This window comes from Echinops telfairi, unplaced genomic scaffold (assembly GCF_000313985.2).
Source record: "Echinops telfairi isolate 266 unplaced genomic scaffold, ASM31398v2 ScPeMD7_8;HRSCAF=38, whole genome shotgun sequence".
NCBI classification, from domain to species: domain Eukaryota; kingdom Metazoa; phylum Chordata; class Mammalia; order Afrosoricida; family Tenrecidae; genus Echinops; species Echinops telfairi.
Genome location: NW_022103905.1, coordinates 869,559 through 889,205, shown reverse-complemented (window position 1 = coordinate 889,205; position 19,647 = coordinate 869,559). Strand labels below are relative to the sequence as shown.

General features: G+C 43.5%; 1 protein-coding gene and 1 pseudogene across 1 annotated transcript in view; one reads left to right on the top strand and one right to left on the bottom strand.

The window, feature by feature from the left end:
* STARD9 (StAR related lipid transfer domain containing 9) overlaps nucleotides 1-19,647 on the bottom strand; it is a 136,228-nt gene that overhangs the window by 39,596 nt on the left and 76,985 nt on the right. The window contains exons 8-16 of the mRNA XM_045286451.1: nucleotides 12,021-12,090; nucleotides 10,610-10,682; nucleotides 9,276-9,343; nucleotides 6,940-7,037; nucleotides 6,288-6,494; nucleotides 6,002-6,099; nucleotides 4,768-4,845; nucleotides 4,154-4,225; nucleotides 1,950-2,129 (exon numbers count right to left, since the gene is read on the bottom strand). Of these exons, the coding sequence (XP_045142386.1) occupies nucleotides 1,950-2,129; nucleotides 4,154-4,225; nucleotides 4,768-4,845; nucleotides 6,002-6,099; nucleotides 6,288-6,494; nucleotides 6,940-7,037; nucleotides 9,276-9,343; nucleotides 10,610-10,682; nucleotides 12,021-12,090 (944 nt within the window). The remainder of the gene's footprint in view (nucleotides 1-1,949; nucleotides 2,130-4,153; nucleotides 4,226-4,767; nucleotides 4,846-6,001; nucleotides 6,100-6,287; nucleotides 6,495-6,939; nucleotides 7,038-9,275; nucleotides 9,344-10,609; nucleotides 10,683-12,020; nucleotides 12,091-19,647) is intronic.
* On the top strand, nucleotides 14,432-15,705 carry LOC101641014 (annotated as a pseudogene).

The following is a 19,647-nucleotide window of genomic DNA, read 5'->3' as shown; positions in this document are numbered from 1 at the left end:
TGTCTGGGGTATAAAAAACTTGTATTCAAACACAGCAGCCATCTAAGCAAGGTGTCAGTTAAGTCCACATTGAAGAAGCTCACCACCAGCCTGCGTGATCCAAAGATGACCATAACAAAATCCAGATATGACAAAGGGAAGAGTATCAGAGTTTAAATGGTGAACATCCAATGTGTAGAAGGCTGTGGAGGACAGTGGGAGCCCGGAATCCATCTGCAGAGCATCTGGTCCGATTAAGCCTCTGACAGGTCTCCTCTGGCCGCAGGCAAGGGACTCCAACAGCTGGACTATCAGACAGAGACCCCTGTAAACTTGAGTAGGGTGGACTAAACCATGGTAGATGATATTTGGTCAGTTGGTCTCCCTCACTGAATTTGCTCTAAGTTCAATATTTCTCACTTGTTCCACAACAGAAATTTCTTCTCTGGGTTTTTAAATATTGTTGGTAGTCTTTCTTACTTTTTTCTTTCTATTATTACTATTATTTTCTTCTATTTTTTAATTTTTGTTTTTATTGTTTCTGTTAGGTTCCCCAGCTTATGAGGCACAGAGGGAGTGGCTGTTTGGAGACAATAACTGCTGCGATGGTTATGGGGACAGGGTGGGGCTGGGGGGTAGGTGAAGGGAACTAGAGAGCAAACAATGGATGCGGGAGTGGGAGGGACACTGTGACTGTGATGATGTCTATGCAACTCTTCTTACTAGCAATTTAACTATAGAAGTGTGATATGTGAATGTTATATCACAAGAAAACCATAGAAAAAGAAATCAAACTTGACCAATGAGTGAAGGAGGAAGAGTTTAGCTTAGGGGGCACTGAGTTTAAGTTAATGGAATAATTTGGAAAAAGGTATCAATAATGGTTGTACAACACAAAGAATATAATCAGTAGCACTAAATTATACATGTAGAAGCTGTTGAATTGGAGAATGTTTTCCTGTGCATACTTTTGCCACCATTAAAACATTACACTAATAATAATGAGTACAAGGAAGAAGAAAACGTTCTAAAATTGATTGCGGTAATGATTGTACAACTTTTCTTGATATGACTGAACCACTGAATTGCATGATATCTAGATGAAATGCCCATAAAATGGTTTAAAGGAAAACAAATATAAAGACCAGGGCTTTCGGTCCCTGGGGTGTGGCCAATCTGCACAGGACCACTGGGCTCGGCTTGAGGAAGACAGTAAGGACACAAGGATAGTCCTCTCCCCGGATGATAAACACATTTGACAAGAACAAGGATATAAGGTTCCAGTTACCATCAGTCACTGAGTCTCAAATAGCTTCATTTGGAAATGAGGAGTTGGCCACCAGGTAACAAAGAGCCAGGCTTTTTCTGGAGGACCACACTGTTACTCTGATTTTTCCTAGGTGAATGCATGCAGTCAACAGTCTCTCCAGCCCACCCCCTTGGCCCCTCCTTCATGTTTTATACATAACTTCCTTCTCACTCCTTTTTCATGTTAACCTAGTGATGGAAAAGTGGGAGGTGTACTTTTTGTTATTTGGGCACAGAAGGTAGTGGGGAAGTATTGAAGCAAAGGGCTTCATATGTTTTTAATTCCTCCTTAGCCTTTAGGCACCATCTGTGTGTGCTAGTGGCTTCTGAGGTTTGGGTTTAATGCTCCAGACTGCTCTCTTGTCCCTCAGGAAGTCATAAGAGGAACAAAAGAGGTAATGTGCTTACCTTAAAATGAGGAAACTTAAGTACAGAGAACAAGCAAGCTATCTTAGAGCAATGGAATTACAGCTTCAAGATGAATGCTTGTTCTGGTCGCTAGTGCTCTGCTCTGTTCATCAAAAGGAAAACATCCCAACGGGCTGACTAGATCCGTTTCTTGAGAGCAGACGTGTTTCAGTTCAGAGAAACGTGGCTACTGCCCCAGTATTTCCCTCCTTGACCTCTCAGGCCAGCAGCTCCTGAAGAAAGAGGGTCCTCACCTTGAGGTGATAGAGCACAACACCCGTGCTGAGCATGTCGTCCTCCAGGGCCATCAGGTGTGGCAGGCTGGAGTCAATGACCAGCCCCGCCCTCCTCCTGTTGATGTCCACACTGTAGAGCTCCAGGAGGGCCTTCCAGTCACCCCACTGCTGGGTCCAGTCCTTAGTCAGCTTGTCAATCTGCAGAGGTGGGAGATGGGGGGCGATCTCAGCTACTCGGTGTGGGCAGGGACTGATGGTGGGAAGTCTTCCTGACGGGTTTTTTCACGTTCCTCACCGTGTCTGCTATTCAGACCGCCAGAGACAGACCCTCGCACCTCTTCCAGCTTGAACAAGCAGGACGCAAACGTGCATTGCTCTTTAAGTTTTCTTCAGTAAGCAAATGTTACTGTTATAAATAGAACCCCCCTCAATAAAGGTTATTTACATGTTTTCTGCAATGCACATGTATTATTTTTATAATCATGAAATAAATCCATGCATGTCATTTAAGAAGTTATTTTTTTAAACAGGGATATTAGTCAAGCATTTATGTTTATAATCCTCCTTTCCCCTATCCCACTTCTGTGTGATCCATACTTGGGGATAACTTTATGACCTGATATTTCTTCACAAAGATGTAGTACCATGATTTATAATATAAACTTGCATATGGTTTAAAGTCTAACAAAGCATTGAGAGCTCCCTCAGGCCTCAGGAGAATTAAGGCTATATGAAGTTGATATGAAAGACCAGGTAATGATAAATCAACAACACTAAGAAAATACAGAGCAATTAATATGTATCAGGAGCAAATGAAAAAAAATACTAGTGGGGGAAGCTCAAAAGTTTTGCTGAAAAAAAAAATGGAATTGAAAGATAATGAAAGTTTTTCATGCATTAATTTTCACTGAAAAAAGAACCTAGCTTTCAACAGTATCTGTTCATGTCCCCAAAGGGGTTCATGTGAATGGTGGTGGAACAATCTGAAAAAGGATTGAGGTATGGCTACACTTACCTCTGGTTGACCTCTGTGCTTCTAGTTTTCCCTCCCCTCAAATCATCCCACATACAACTGAGATATTAATTTCTTTAAAACACTCTTTTATGTCACCAACCTGGTTCAAGAAACTAGAATTAATCTTGCTCATGACAAGTTTAAACCTGCTACATGGCCACAACCTTGCTCATTATACCTACCGTGGGCACCTGTTGTAGCTCAGCCATGTGTGTCCCCACCAGTTATTTCTCCCCAGTCCATGGCTTTGTTTATGATACCCCCTACCTCACCCAACAGGCCACCCCCGTTCTCTCCATCTAACACCCTATCAACCCTTAGAAGCCTAGTTTTAATTCTCTGTCTTCTAATCCCTGCCCCATCTTGATGCCTGCTCTGAAAATCCCAATCCATCCATTTCTCGCTTCTCTAAACTCCTTTCATCTAAATCATATGTTCCTAGACTTACTTGGCCTAGGAACTGCCCTCTTTCCAGAACGAAAATTACTCAGTGCCCTCCTGACAATGAAAAACGTTTGTACTGTAGCCCATAATCCAAGATAAAGTAGGGATTAGCTTTTGCAGCCCTCCTGGGTTGTCCCAACACCCCCCAGAGAGTGGTATCGTCCACTTCAGGAAACAGTGATCTCAACCATAGAGTGTATTGTACTTATCCATTCTCTAGATGTGTTTTCAACAAGACTGCAAGCCACATGAAGGCAAGAACTTCTTTCAAGCTACTTGAGGGAAACACTTTGCATTTCTTACAGTATCATGGTGGGCATATATTAACCCACTGCCACCGACTCACATTGGACCTACAGGACAGAGGACTGTCCCATAGAGTTTCACATTTCTTTCTCCTGCAGCATGGCTGATGAATTTGAACTGCCAGTCTTTGGGTTAGCAGCTGAGTATTTAATGTTAGGTGATCAATACATACACATCTGGTGATTGGTTTACTGAGAAGAAATTGTTTTTTTTCAGATTATTGTCACTATACAAAAACCCAAGAGTACAAAACAGAATGTCAGAAAGCCCTGAGGCAAACACATCTTCACTTGAGGCTCTGTGAAGACAGGGCTGTCCTTAAAACTGGGTAAACCCTCACAGCCCTGCGAGGGGCAACTGTGGCCCCGGAGTAATGGAAGGGCAGACTTGTTCCCAGGGACATGGGAAGCACCACTGACCAGCCCCCCCACCCCCCGCCCCCACCCGCCACACTCACCTTCAACTCATTTTGAAGGACCAGCTCCTTCAGATTTGCATCCTTTTCATCATTCAGTGAACTGCAGTTCCTCTGCATAGAAAGAGAGGGCTGTGCTTTGAGATGTCTCTGCTCTGCCATCCACTGGACCCTACCCTCCCTCTTACGAAGGAGGATAAAGGGCAGGTAAAGGCATTATCATGAAAATCAGAAACCAGAAGCCTAAATATTTACCCTCACATTGGTACACAGTAGAGAATTCAAAGAAATCTTCCTAGAGGACCCTGATTTCACATCTACCTACATATATGGAAAATTCCCTTTGGACAACGGGTGCTGTAGAAAGGAGACACCTGCTCCATTCGGAACCCAAAACTCATTTAAGCCCCCAACTGAAGAACAGTTGTGAGGACGGCGCAGGGCAGTGTCAGGGTCGACAGGAGTCTGCACCGACTCACAGCACCTAGCAGCAAACCTGTCTGCTCCTGCCTCTGCTCACGACTTCCACTCAGCGGAGGCACAGGAATGCAGCAGGCCTCAGATCCTATGCAAAGGCGCAGACCTTCCCAAGTGAACTCTGCAGGGCTCGAGGAGAACCCCATCTGAGCATGGAAAAGTTCCGATGGCCTACGCACCAGTTCAAAGCTCAGCAGCATGGCTTTCAACCTTCGGATCTCCTCTCGGAGTTCTCTGATCAGCTTTACATTTGCATCCTGAAACAGAGCAGACTTGGTCACCACTGATTGATCGCGGGTCCCTAGTCTTTCCCCACTTATCTCCCTGGGAAAAAGTGGATTACCAGAACAGAGGGTCTTAAAGAGTGGCCCCAGACCCAAGTCCTATCAACTTCATCAAGAAACTAGTCAGAAATACAAATTCTCTGGCCCTACCCAGACCTACTAAATCAGAAATACTGGCAGGTGGGGCCATGGTTTAAAAAAACCCTCCAGGTGATTCTGATATACGCTCAAGTTTGAACATCACTGCCTTACAGTAGGAAGTCAGGAAGATAACACAAATGCCTGAGCAGGCAGAGGTAGTAGGTACTAAACTTTCTGTAGGAGTATTATGATCAAGGTTTCCAACTGCTGTGTTTCTGGTTAGATCACCTGCTGAGAATTTGCTTTTCCACCCTAGATTTTCTGAATCCGAATCTATATATTTAATCCTAAATGGTTCTTCAAGATTCTGGCAATCTTGTTGAGGTGTAGATTCTGATTCGGTCTCTCTGAGGTTGGAAGTGCAAATTCTCAGCTGGGGATCAAACCAAATGAACCAGTTCAAAGTCATGATTAGACTACCGTTAGCATCTGCCCTTACACTGCCTTTCTAACCCGTCTGCAGGTGGGCTGTGTGTGTTTGGCCTCTAGGCAGCAAACCCTGCCCAGGCATATTTCCCTGAAACTGCCAATAACATTTCCCTGAAATGTCCAAAAACACTTGGAATACTCTCAAATGATTCAAGTTTCAGAACGAATGAATTCCTCATTCTCCTCTTCTCGCCTGAAATGGAATCACGGCAATTTGCATAGAAAAGAAATATAGCAGGCACAAGTCAACAAATTCAAAATCAGAACAGCGCGCGCACACGCACGCGCGTGTGCGCACACACACACACACACACACACTTTTCAATCACCTATCTTAGCAGGGCAACAGTGCATCAGGGATCTTCGAGAAGTAGCTAAATTATTCATGAAAAGTTACTGAAGTAACTTCAGCAGAGATAAAGAATTTCACTTTGTCATCATTTGGAGACGATATCTGACAAGCTGCAGCAACTACAAAATGGAAAGGGATCAACAAGAGAAAAGAGATAGAACTTGGTGCGAGCGGTGCCAGACGAGGACATCGGTGAGGGTGTCTCACCTCATTCACCCGAGGCTTGTTGACGATGTTTCTGGCATTGGACGCGTATCTCAGAGTGCTCATGGTCTCACTGTAGCTGGTGTGTGCAGGAGACACAGCTGAGGTAGGAGGGAAATGTTCGAAATGAATGCCAAGCCCTTCCAACCCAGCCCTTACCACTTGCCTAGCTGCAACAGTCAGGTTGTAAGTGAGACCCTTGAGGGAATGAAGAGTCCTGGCCATCAATGTCCTCTATTGGAGGCACAGCACCAGTCCCACCACAGAACCAGATTCAGCGCCCACTCACTGGCAACCATGATGGTTTTGGAGTTGCCCCCAAGGCTGTCCTTCAGCAGCCAGGTCAGCACAGAGTCCCGGTATGGGATGTAAGACTGCCTCCGGAAAGGTCCCCCTCCACTGCTGGCCCCAGGAGAGCTAGGGACCCCACTGTCACCACCATCACTGACTGCACTGTTGAGGCTCTGGCAGCTGCTGAATACTTGAGAGTCCTGGGCTTAAAAGACAAAAGAAGAAGTAGAAGAAAGAAGGTATTATGAAGTAAACACACCCCAAGTAGGTTAAAACAATACAGTAGTGGGAGAACAGGCTTTGGACTCTTGACACGAATTGCTTTTGTCTTCTATCTTTTTGAAATGATTGTTCTAGAGTGATAGTCACATTTGGGATGGGGAGGGCACTTAAAAAAGTTCATGAGGAAAAAATTCATCATCTTTCCTTTGCATTTTTTTCATGAACTTTTTGGAGCCCCTGGAACTAGAGCCTACAGTCAAATTATACACCCCCACAAAATTATCAATTTTTCATGAACCGCCCCCCAATATGGTAACTTTAAGGAAAAGGACGTTGTAGTATCTACCTCCAGTATGGAAAATAAAATTTACCAGTTATTTTCCAAAGGCTCCCTCCCAATCCTATGACACAGTCTATCATCACAATACCTAGGGTGGAGATGACAATCCCCAGAGTCACAAGGGACTTGTTGATATTGGCTCCTTCTGTAATCCGGTCTCTACAGTAGCTAGGATCAGCTCTTTCACTATAAAACAGCAAAAGAAACAAAACAAAACAAATGCAAACAAGAAAACGGGGTCCTGTATTGGGTCTCCACTCAAGTACTCCCTCAATGCAAGAACACTTTGTTCTATTAACCTGGCATTTCATGATGCTCACCTTCCCAACAGATCGCTGAAGAAAAATGGGTGCATAAGCAAATGTGGTGAAGAAAGCTGATGGTACCCAGCTATCAAAAGATATAGCATCTTGGGTCTTAAAGGCTTGAAAGAAAACAAGTGGCTATCTAGCTCAGAAACAACACAGCCCTCATGGAAGAAGCACACCAGCCTGTGTGATCATGAGGTGTCGAAGGGATCAGGTAGCAGGCATCAAAGAACAAAAATCATATTATTGTGAATGAGGGGTGGGTGCAGAGTGGGGAACCAAAGCCCCTCTGTAGGCAACTGGACATCCCCTTACAGAAGGGTTGCAGGGAGGAGATGAGCCAGTCAGGGTGCAGTGTAGCAATGATGAAAGATACAACTTTTTTCTAGTTTCTAAATGCTTCCTGCCCCCACTATCATGATCCCAATTCTACCTTATGAATATGGCTAGACCAGAGGATATACACTGGTACAGATAGGAACTAAAAACACAGGAAATCCAGGACAGATGAACCCCTCAGGACCAGTGGCAATACCAGGAGGGATAGGAAGGGGGAACCGATTACAAGGATCTACATACCCGCTTCCTGGGGGATGGACAACAGAAAAGTGGGTGAAGGGAGATGTTGGACAGTGTAAGATACGACAAAATAATAATAATTTACAAATTACCAAAGGTTCGTGAGGCAGGGAGGGGAAAAATGAGGAGCTGATACCAAGGGCTCAAGTAGAAAGCAAATGTTTTGAGAATGATGAGAGAAACGAATATACAAATATGCTGGACACAATGGATAAGAGTTGTACAAGCCCCCAATAAAATGATTTAAAAATAAATAAATAAATGGAACAGAATTGAAAGCCCCCCGCCAAAAAAAAAGAAAATGGGGTCCCGCTAATGCTGTTGAGAACACCATCCATTATCTTGTACACCATGTTGTAAAAGGCCCACATCATAACAAATGTGCTTAGAATTTAGTTTCAGGAAAACTGTCATTTTGTAAAGAGTTGGTGGCATGCTTCTGCTTCTGAAAATCAAATAATTCATTACACTTATGTATTACTCATTTGACTGCTAGAACAATTGTGGCTAAATGTAAGCTCATTTTCAATAATGATGTTAAAATAGATTCTCGTATAGTACTTGCCCTCTACCTTTGTTGTTTTTAAATTCAAACATTAATGGCTTTAGAATATTAGTTATTAACTGTCAACCATCTAAAATTAATTTTTCAAGTAATGGGAAACAGTACAAAGTCACACCTTACATTGGCTCATACAGTTTCTTGCAGATTGTGTTTAGTTCTACTTTGCATAGCAATTTAAAAATAAGAAAAGGTACCTGATTTTATCTTAGACACTTTCTGAATATATCTCACTGCCATCGAGTCAATGCTGACTCAGAGCAGCCCCTGTGGGTTTCGGAGACTGTAAATGTTTTGGGGAGTAGAAAGCCCAGTCTTTTTCCCAGAGTGGGAGAAACTGGTTTAGAACTGCCGACCATGAGAATCACAACCCAAACACGTAACCACTATATGACCAGGGTTCCATATACTGTATATGTGACTAAATTTTTTCTTTCTTGTAATTCATGAAAAGAGTATCCTTCCCCCACCGCTCCCACAATATATTTAATTTTTTTTTTTACTAACACAGAGTTGCAAAATAAGCCAATGAAGTCAAGGGAAGGTGTGCTTCCACTCCGCACAGTGCTTTTTTCACCTATGCTCTACATTGGAATCACCTGGGCAGCTTTGAAAGCCGCTGACACCTGCACTGCTTCCTCCCTACCCAGTAACTGGTCTAAAGGACCCGACTTGTTACAAAGGAACTGGGAGTTTGAAGATGTTCCCATGCGACTTTAATGGCAACTTAGATTGAGAATGGAGTTGGGTTGGAATTGACTCGATGGCAGTGAATTTGGTTTGGGTTTAAGATTGAGAACCTCTGATGAGAGGAACTTGGAAAACTACGACTTCTTAGCCTGGCATTCGAAGAAGTCATTTCTTTTGAATTTTCTCTCAGGGTAATTGAAAGTGAGAGAGGTTGGGACCAGCTTATTCCTTCCGCAATGGGATTGTCATGGGAGTTATTGCCCTTGGCTTTGAAATACTAATTACCTGCCTGCTAGATCCACAAGGTTGATCTTGCTAGCAATTTCTGAGGGGAGGTCATTCTCCAGGACTGCCTAAAGGAGAAAAAGACATTTAAAACTGATCATGTAGAACTTTGTGAGATTTTCCCCCCCATAGACCCTCTCTTAACCGTGGTGATGTTTTGGATTTTTAGCCAACGTACTCAAAAAACCTAAATGGAAAATCTAAAACCGGTCAGAAGTTAGACCAGACATCGGAAGTCCGCCAGAGCCGTTTTCAAGCGGCTCTCGCACTCTCAAGGAGCCCTGTAGTGCCAGGCATTCGCTGTGAGGTTCCAGACTCCCAGTCACTCCGCGGAGACAGAGGAGACCGTCTGCTCTAATACAGTCTCAGTAAGCTTAGGGCACAGGTGCCAGTCTGTGCTTACAGGGTCATGGTAGGTTGTTTTTCTGGCTAGCTTTCACTAGTTAAAGGGCCCTCTGGATATAGATGACAGTCAGGGCCACCTGGCTTGTATCCAGTTGGTCTCTGTTGCACATGTGCACAGCTTCCAGGCAACCCAGGGGATGTGAGGATCGTACTGAGGAATTAGTAATTGTCTTGTTTGTTGTGGTGGTGATAACCTGCATTACCTCCAGAAATTCCCTGTTAAGTTCCAGATGGCCTGGGAGTCGGTGTCTTGCCGAAAACTAACCCACAACCTGGGACTGGTGAAGCCACTGGCCGCCCTGGCTCACTGGCCACCAAGGTCATCATTTTAAGTGACAAGCTCCGACTCAAGTGTGCCCAATGGGCAGAGGTATATTTTCACAGCTTGCCCTACTCAAACTACACTACCCACAGAGGTAAGGGTGCAGGTGAGGTGGAACGAATACCATACATTTGCATAGCTCAACCAAAATTCAATGTTCAAAAATAAATATTTTTGTTTATTGTCCTTCTTGGTCAATTTTCAGGGCATAGAAATGGTTCTTTTTGGCGGATTTGCTCCAGCTTTACACTAACTGTTGGGGAGAATGTGTCAACCTCTTCACTCCTTCATAATGGAGGTGAATATCCTACCTTTAATTTTAATGTTTAATTTCACTTCAAACTTGTTTTTCATTTTAAATGACCATACAGATCACATAAAGAATGTAAAGTAAAATTTGAAGTGTTAAAAGTAAAATATAAGATACTTTAATGACTCTGCATGAAATGTCTCAGCCCGCTCTGCCATCATCGATTGCATGTGGATTCTAGATGATGAAGTCCTATCAGAGGGTCTGTTAATGGAAGGGAGTAGAAAGGAAAACGGGAAGAACGATGAGTCGTCCAAAGGGAAAGGAGAGAAGCCTCATGAACACAAGGTGACCCACCTGTGTGTAGTGCACGGTGAGGATGGCGTGTGATCTGCTGCTGGCTGCATGCACGTGGGTGGCGGCTGTGAGTCTGTGGACACAAAGGAAGACAGTTAGGTCCTGAGTGGTTCACGCATGGTGAATCTGTAATGATCCAGAGGAAACAGAAGAAACGTTAGTGTGTTAGGCGGCTCAGGTGAGAATAATAAAGGACCTATTTTAGATTAGTTAGAGCCAAAGCAGGCAGCTACAGCACTATGTGCTGAAATCTAAGAATAGGAGATACAGTAGCTTCATATTAAACCATGCTAGAACGAATCAAAACATTAAAAAAAAGCAATAGAAACAAAAATCTGAGTGAACAGAAGACTACGAGTATCATCAACATGGAAAAACAGCCCCAAGATGGACCAAAGAAGCCTCAAAGACAGGGGAAGCAGGCTGTGACTCAACATAGAATCGCATATGCCACAAAGGACATGTTGGATTATGTCCACATCATGATTAAACCAGATGGGATCCAGAAGTCTCCCTGAGGAACCCAATTCCAACGTTCACTCTTTAAAGTCAGCAGTTTTCCCTTTAAACTAAATCTACGTCAATCATGCTTCAGTTTAAGGCCATCGCATTGGCTTTTGTCTTCAGAAGAGCTGAAGAAAAGGAGCAAACATCTGGAGGCAGCCTCATTCTCTAGGAAGCAGAGGAAAAGGTGAAGCTGACACTTGTACAGCTCAAGAAGCTCAGGGTAACTGAAGACAAGATGGGCCTCCGGGAGAGCGTCTTATAAGAAGTCCCACAAGGAGAACATTGGGTCGTTTTCTTGGGCCTAAAGCCCAACTAACTTGCACTCTCTATTAATAGGGGAAAAATTGAAAACTCTAAATACTTATTTTCAGAAAAGAAACCATTCCTTTGAAGCATTTATTGATAACCTGAGTATTTTATTGTAACCGATAATATGCAGTATTGTCAAAATTTACAATAACTTTCAACTACATCACTTAGCTATCAAAGAATAGCCCGAAGACAGATTTTTATCTTTTATCCTTTTCAAGGATGATAAACTGAAAAAAAATTTTTTTTTCTGAAAACATTTTACACTTACTGGCCTGAGGAGAGAACAGTGCAAGAATGTTTTCTTTGATCCGAATGTTGGAAACGGTGTGTCAGAAGACAAGGAACAGAGACACGCTCTGGACTCACTGCCTACTATTTTGTTATCTGGTATCAGTACTAGGGAGAGAGCAGCTAGTCTCCGCTACTGCTCCTCACCCTGAGTATCTGGCTGTTCTGAGAAGGGTCCCTGATTGTGGGTGTGGAAGCTGCAGACAGAGACAATTGTAAGTATCATCATACACAGTCCCCCAAAGGGGAATATGAGAACAGAGGTCAGGTGAATGAGATGAAAGAATAGGAACAAATCTGTTACCTGTTTGCTATCCCCGCCTCCAAGAGTTGAATTACTTGTTTATAGTTGGTAACTACATGTTGAGATAAACCTATCAGATTTGCAAGAGGGACAAAAGAATTATTTTTTTTTAAAGAAAGCTTACCTTTTCCCTCTCCTTAATCTTGTCATTTCTATTCCGTATCACTTGATGGAGAAGAATGAAGGAACTTGGCTAACTTCCCTTAGATAATGAGTTTATTTTCTATCAAATATTTAGTGAAAGCCGAGGCTTAGCTGCTATGATAAACTCTGGAAACATAAGACTCTGTCCTCACAGATTATGGCCTAGAATTTGGAGAGCAGGTAAGCTAACAACAACAAAAGTAATAATGCTAATTCCATAAAAATATTGCTCAATAGGTTACACGAAAAGTTCTTATATAGTATCCCCGATGGCCCTCACAAAATGGTTGAGGCAAGTAGTAGGTATCAGGTATTCCAGAAGGTGGCAGATCAGTTTGGCATACAAAATATACATTACACATCTCCCAACCTTGAGAAGTTAAATAATAAGACAATACGGCCAAATGGTATGGGAGGAGAAGTGAGGAAAAATACGAAGGAGATCTGAGGAGGGGTAGGGCAGGTTCCAAGGAAACGAATCTTGAATTTAGCTGGTGTCAAATGAGTCAGCTTTATATGGATGATGAGAGCGTTTAGGCCACGGATGTAAATATTTATGGCTACTATTGACCAAATCATAAAGAGCCTTTACAATTGTGCTTAAGAATCTCTGTGTGAGAGATCTGGGAGCAAAGTATGCCTACAGACTCACTGTTAAATACAATTACACCAAAAATTAAAATGATTTTGACTAGATTTCTCTATAGTATGGAATATTGTTATTGTTTAGGTATGATAATAATGGTTTTGTGGATTTTTTAAAATAAGCATTATCTTTTAAGGCTACACACTAAAATATTTATAGATGAATAGGTTGGAAGTGTCTTCCCAGTGGGGGTGGGTGGCTCAGTGTGGAGTGTCATTGTTCAAAATAAAGGGAGAAGAGTATCCATGCCTAGGGCAGGCTCCCATTGACAGTCAGAAGCTGAGCAGGGTAGGGAGGGCACCCATGCAGTGGGACAGCATGACAGGATAATAGGGTGAGGCAGGGGACCTCATGCGCCATTGTCGGGCACAAAAAGTCAGAGTCTAAGTGAAGTGAGGGCAGCCTCACCATGCAAAGTCAGTGGTGATGAGGGTACCCACCGAGGCTGGCCTGACTCAGGGTGGGTGAGGTGCGCTTCCATGTTAAAGCAGGGCTGTGGCCCAGCAGAAAGATACAAAGACCAAAGGCACCGCACAGTTGGTGGGCAGAGGGGACAGGCAGCCCAGGTCACAGCGTTAAGGATTGAGCATAGAGAAGAGAGCTCCTTGTGGTGAGGTGACCCAGCACAGAGAAGCAAACACAGACAAGGTGAGTCAGGTCCACAGAGGATAGCAATGGTGATAGAGACTGATTACACTTACAGGGAAGGATCAAGTAAGTATTACTCACAGTTAGATTAAATGAATAACAAATACGGAATGGCAGAAAGTCAGAAAGAGCTTGGCTCCGTTGGAAAGGAAAGAGCTTGGAAAAATATACAAAGGGGCTTCAAAAGTTCTATTTAATGGCCATCTAGCTCAGAAGCAACAAAGCCCACATGGAAGAAGCACACCAGCCTGTGTGATCATGAGCTGTCGAAGGGGATCAGGTATCAGGCATCAAAGAACATAAAAATCAAATCACTGTGAATGAGGGGGAGTGCAGATTGGGGACCCAAGACCCATCTGTAGGCAACTGGACATCCCCTTACAGAAAGGTTGTGGGGAGGAAATGAGTCAGTCATGGTGCAGTATAGCAACGATGAAACATACAACTTTCCTCTAGTTCTTAAATGCTTCCCCCACCCCCACCCCCCGCCCCCCACTATCTTGATCCTAATTCTACCTTACAAATCTGGCTAGACCAGAGGTTGTACCCTGGTACAGACAGGAACTGGAAACACAGGGGATCCAGGACAGATGATCCCTTCAAGACCAGTGCTGACAGTGGCAATACCGGGAGGGTGGAGGGATGGTGGGATGGAAAGGGGTAACCGATTACAAGGATCTTCATATAACCTCCTCTCTGGGGAATGGACAACAGAAAAGTGGGTGAAGGGAGACATCGGACAGTGTAAGATATGACAAAATAATAATAATTTGGTCGGCCACCACTGCTACCACCACGGGAGCTGGTGGAGGTCCAGCCGCAGGCCAGCGGCCTTCCCTTCCAGTCCTCCGGCCCCTGCCCTGCCCCTCCTTGGCCTCCGCCCGGTCCCCACACACCTGGGCCTGCCCTGGGCCCGTCTTTGCACTCTGCCAGCCGCAGCCTGCGTCTGGCCGCGGCTGCACCCACTGGCCCCATGAGGAGGGACGTGAATGGAGTGACCAAGAGCAGGTTTGAGATGTTCTCAAATAGCCATGAAGCTGTAATCAATAAGAAACTTCCCAAAGAACTCCTATTACGAATCTTCTCTTTTCTGGATGTCGTAACCTTGTGTCGCTGTGCTCGGGTCTCCAGTGCCTGGAATGTTCTGGCTCTCGATGGCAGTAACTGGCAACGAATTGATCTGTTTGATTTCCAGAGGGATATTGAGGGCCAAGTAGTGGAAGATATCTCAAAAAGATGTGGGGGCTTTTGCGGAAGTTGAGTCTCCATGGGTATTTTGGAGTTGCACAAAACTGTAGGAATATTGAAGTGCTGAATCTAATGGGTGCACAAAGACCACAGATGCTACATGTACTAGCCTTAGCAAGTTCTGTTCCAAACTGAGACACCTTGACTTTGCTTCCTGTACATCAATAACAAACATGTCTCTAAAAGCTCTGAGTGAGGGATGTCCACTGTTGGAGCAACGGAATATTTCCTGGTGTGACCAAGTAACCAAGGATGGCATCCAAGCACTAGTGAGAGGCTGTGGGGGTCTCAAGGCTTTATTCTTAAAAGGCTGCACACAGAAGATGAAGCTCTAAATACATAGGTGCACACTGTCCTGAACTGGTGGCTTTGAACTTACAGACTTGCTTGCAAATCACAGATGATGGTCTCATTACAATATGCAGGGGGTGCCATAAGTTACAGTCCCTCTGTGCCTCTGGCTGCTCCAACATCACAGATGCCATCCTTAATGCTCTAGGTCAGAACTGCCCACGGCTTAAAATATTAGAAGTGGCAAGATGTTCTCAGTTACCAGATGTGGGCTTTACCACTCTGGCTAGGAATTGCCATGAACTTGAAAAGATGGATCTGGAAGAATGTGTTCAGATAACAGACTGCACATTAATCCAACTTTCTATGCATTGCCCTCATCTTCAAGTATTGAGTCTTTCTCACTGTGAGCTGATCACAGATGATGGAATTCATCACCTGGGAAATGGGGCTCATGACCAGCTGGAAGTGACTGAGCTGGACAATTGCCCACTAATCACAGATGCCTCCCTGGAGCACTTGAAGAGTTGTCACAGGCTCGAGAGCATAGAACTCTATGACTGCCAGTAAGTCACACGGGCTGGAACCAAGAGACTCAGGACCCAATTACCCAATATTAAAGTCCACGCCTACTTCGCACCTGTCACTTCACCCCCATCAGTAGGGGGCAGCAGACTGCGATTCTGCAGATGCTGCATCATCCTATGACAATGGAGGTGGTCATCCTTGGTGAACTGAGTATTTAATGACACTTCTAGAGTTACCGTGGAGTCTCTCCAGTGGAAGCGACTCCAGTGTTCTGGGCAAGGGTTACATAACGAGGGCAGTGTCCAGATCCCCAGGACTGCACATTGATACGCATACATACCCTCACCCTCATCCAGTCTAGCTCTGTGACCATGGGACTGGAGTCCGAGCTGGCTTATTTATCAAATGGATTGGTAAAGCTTAACCATTCCCGTTGGACATGCCCAGAAGAAAAGCATAGGCCAAGTTAGAGGGAAGGGAGCAGTCCAGCGAACTCAGTGTTACTGCTACTGCAGTTGCTTTGTTGATGACCGGGGTCTCTCTGGATTTTGGAACAGCAGCTGTAGTCCTCCAGGGTCAAGGAAAGCAAACTATGACGCATCCAGGAACCAGAGGAAAATGTCTTTGCATCCTCGAAAAGCAGCCATCCATTGTAAGAAGACCAGAGAGCTTCTGTGCATTGTTCTTTCCATGCCAACCTGCTGAGCATGCTCACAAAGAAGGCTCATCCATTCCTGCTGTGCTTTAGTATTTTAGTATCTGGCCCAGCGGTTTCCAAAACAGTTGCATTGATATCACTGTGGTCCAAGAGTGATGACTCACCCAGGCACACTTGTGCATGCACCTGTCTTCCATTTTCCGTTGCTCCCTCCTGCCCTCTTGCTCAGTCTGTCACCCCTTCACAGTCTGCGTGCTCACACTCAGTTGTTACTAATTTGCTGCTGTTGTGTTTACAATTGAATTTTGGATGATTAATTGGGGTTACCATTTTTAAGAGAGTCATAATAAAATATTTCAAGTCTAAAAAATAAAATAATAATTTATAAATTATCAAGGGTTCATGAGGGAGGGAAGAGTGGGGAGGGAGGGGGAAAGAACTGAGGAGCTGATACAAAGGGCACAAGTAGAAAGAAAATGTTTTGAAAATGATGAGGGCAACAAATGTACAAATGTGCTTGACACAATGGATGGATGTATGGATTGTGGTAAGACTTGTATGAACCCCCAATAAACTGATTAAAATTTTTTTAAGTTCTACTTAAAAGATAATAGAATTTCCCCTAAACCTTTTGAAGCCCCTTCCTATGTTATTTAACTTCCTAGTGAGAGGAATAAGGAGTTACAACATCTCAAAAGCAATGGGACCACCTAGAACCCAGATTTGGCCTTCTAAATACCATTCTCCAATAAAAGTAACCAGAGTACCTGGGAGAAATGACTGGTTCCAGGCCAGAGGCAGGGAAAGTACAAGACGAGAAACATCCTGTTGCGCCAGAGACCAAGAAAGTGCTCCCAGAATGGCAGTGATATATTAAAATGTCACAAGGGCCCCAGGAAGAGGATCCTATTAGCTATCTAAAAGAACTTGAGCATCAAAATGAAAAATAATCGTAACACTTGGACATCCCCTTGCAGACGGGCTGCGGGGAAGGTGACGAGACAGTCAGGGTGCAGGGTAGCAACGATGAAACAGACAACTTTCCTCTAGTTCCTAAATGCTTCCTCCCCCCCACTATCATGATCCCAATTCTACCCTATATATCCGGCTGGACCGGAGGATGTACACTGGTACAGATAGGAACTGGAAACACAGGGAATCCAGGACAGATAAACCCTTCAGGATCAGTGGTGAGAGTGGCAAAATTGGGAGGGTGGAGGGAGGGTGAGGGAGAAAGGGGGAACAGATGACAAGGTCTATATATAGCCTCCTCCCTGGAGGACGGACAGCGTATAAGGGTAAGGGAGACATCGGATGGTGTAAGATATGATAAAATAATAATTATTTATAGATTACCAAGGGTTCAGGGGGAGTGGGGAGCAGGGAGGGAGGGGAAAATGAGGAGCTGATACCAAGGGCTCAAGTAGAAAGCAGGTGTTTTGAGACTGATGATGGCAACATATGTACAAATGTGCTGGACACAAATGATGTATGTATGGATTGTGAAAAGAGTTGTATAAGCCACTAATAAAATGATGTTTAAAAAATGTAACAACAAATTTAACATTACAAACATTTTATTTGGTGAAAAAAAAAAACACATAAATATTTCCCCAAAAATCGTAACATAAGTGGGTTATGTAACAGATGAACTATTGAACAAAATAGGAAAGCATTAACCCACAACAACATAAATAAATACAGTGACTAAACTGAAGTTAGATAAGGAACAAAGTATTTGTCATCAAGTCAGTTCCAACTCCTGGTGACTCCCATGTGTACCCCACAGAGTTTTCAAAGGCTGTGAGAGATCGTCAGAACTTTCTACCTCTAAGTGGACTCTACCCTCCAAACTTTCAGCTAGTATTCAGACATTAACTATCTGCACCACTCGACAATTTCAAAGTATCTCTCCACAAAAGATTCATTAGTTATAAAAGAAAAATAGTACCTTCAGAGTGAAGAAGCCTGGTAGCCAAGAAACGAACATGAATATTGTGTGTAATGGGACAAATAAAAGGAGTCCGGTGGCATAGTGGTCATGCATTGGGCTCTAATCTGCAAGGTCAGTAGTTTAAAACCACCAGAGGTTTGGTGTGGGACAAATAAAATTGACACCACTTGACGCTGTCACATTCATGAAAGTCAAGGAAAGAGGAAACTCCTCAGGAGACTCATAAATAAATGTAACTGGACAATTATTGGGATAATTAATGAAACTTGATCTGGATCTGAGGATTATATAGCAGTAATGTACCAAAATTAATTTCCTGATTTTGATGGTTGGACTGTAATTTGCAGAAAAAACATACTAAAATCTTCACAAGAGATAGGTCATCAGATGGGTGATTTAGTCTCAAATAGTTGGAGAAAAAGTTCTTTATATTGTACTTGTGATTTTTTTTTAAGTTCATTTCAAAACTGAAAAATAAGAACCCTTAGAAATGTAAAAAGAGAATTCTTCATCTGTTAAAGCAATGCTACTCCAAGTTTTCCATAGACTGATACCAGATCTCACATTGCTACTGGTTTACAGTGAGGAATGTATAGAAACTGAGAGTGATAGAGACTTTTATAACAATATGACAGCGTAATTTTATATCTGCTGAAGCTACAAATGAATGCTTGGGGCTTATAATTAATACTTTTTCGCATTTTAAATTCCTCTTTATTTTATAAAAGATTTTAGCATATGGACTGAACATTTTTGAAGAAAATAAACTGGACCTTCACTTCAGATCACTTGAGAAGTACAAGATAAAGAGGGCCTTGAAATGGGCAGGAATTGCTGACTGAAAACTGGTGATCTGCTCTGGAACCTTCGCTCAATTCACAAATTAATAAACAAAAGAATATCAAAACACCTCATGTAAACATCATACTTATTGGTAAAAATGTCAAAAGCTTTCCTTTAGGAACATTATTACTATTTTTTTAAAATACTGTACCCCTTGCAGATGAAGGGGGAGGAAGAGAGAGTGGAGCACATCCTGGCCCACCAGGCCGTGAGGACGATGTTCCAAATTAGAGCAGCCAGTCCACAGAGAGGACCACATGGTCGACCCCACTCTGAGACATGACGACCGTCACTGACCCATAACCCTGCAGGGGACAACACCAGAGACACAGTGTGGGAATTGCACCCGATCTGATCCTGCCACACCTAGGCAAAACACTAAGGGGGTGCAACAGAACAGCAAGGGAATGGAGCAGCGAGGTCCCCAGGGAATGCTGAAGGTGGACTCTGGGGCCAGGGCGTGGTGCCCCAACAGACTGGACTGGAAAATACTCCTAAAGGCCAACAAAAAATCCTTGAACTAACTACAAGCTTTTCTTTCTTGTTGTGTTTTGATTTGTTCTTTGTCAGTGATTTGTTGTTGTTGTTGTTTTGTTGTATATTGTTGCTTGGTTTTGTTCTGTCTTGTTTTTGTGCATGTTATTATCTCTGCAGGTCTGTCTAAATA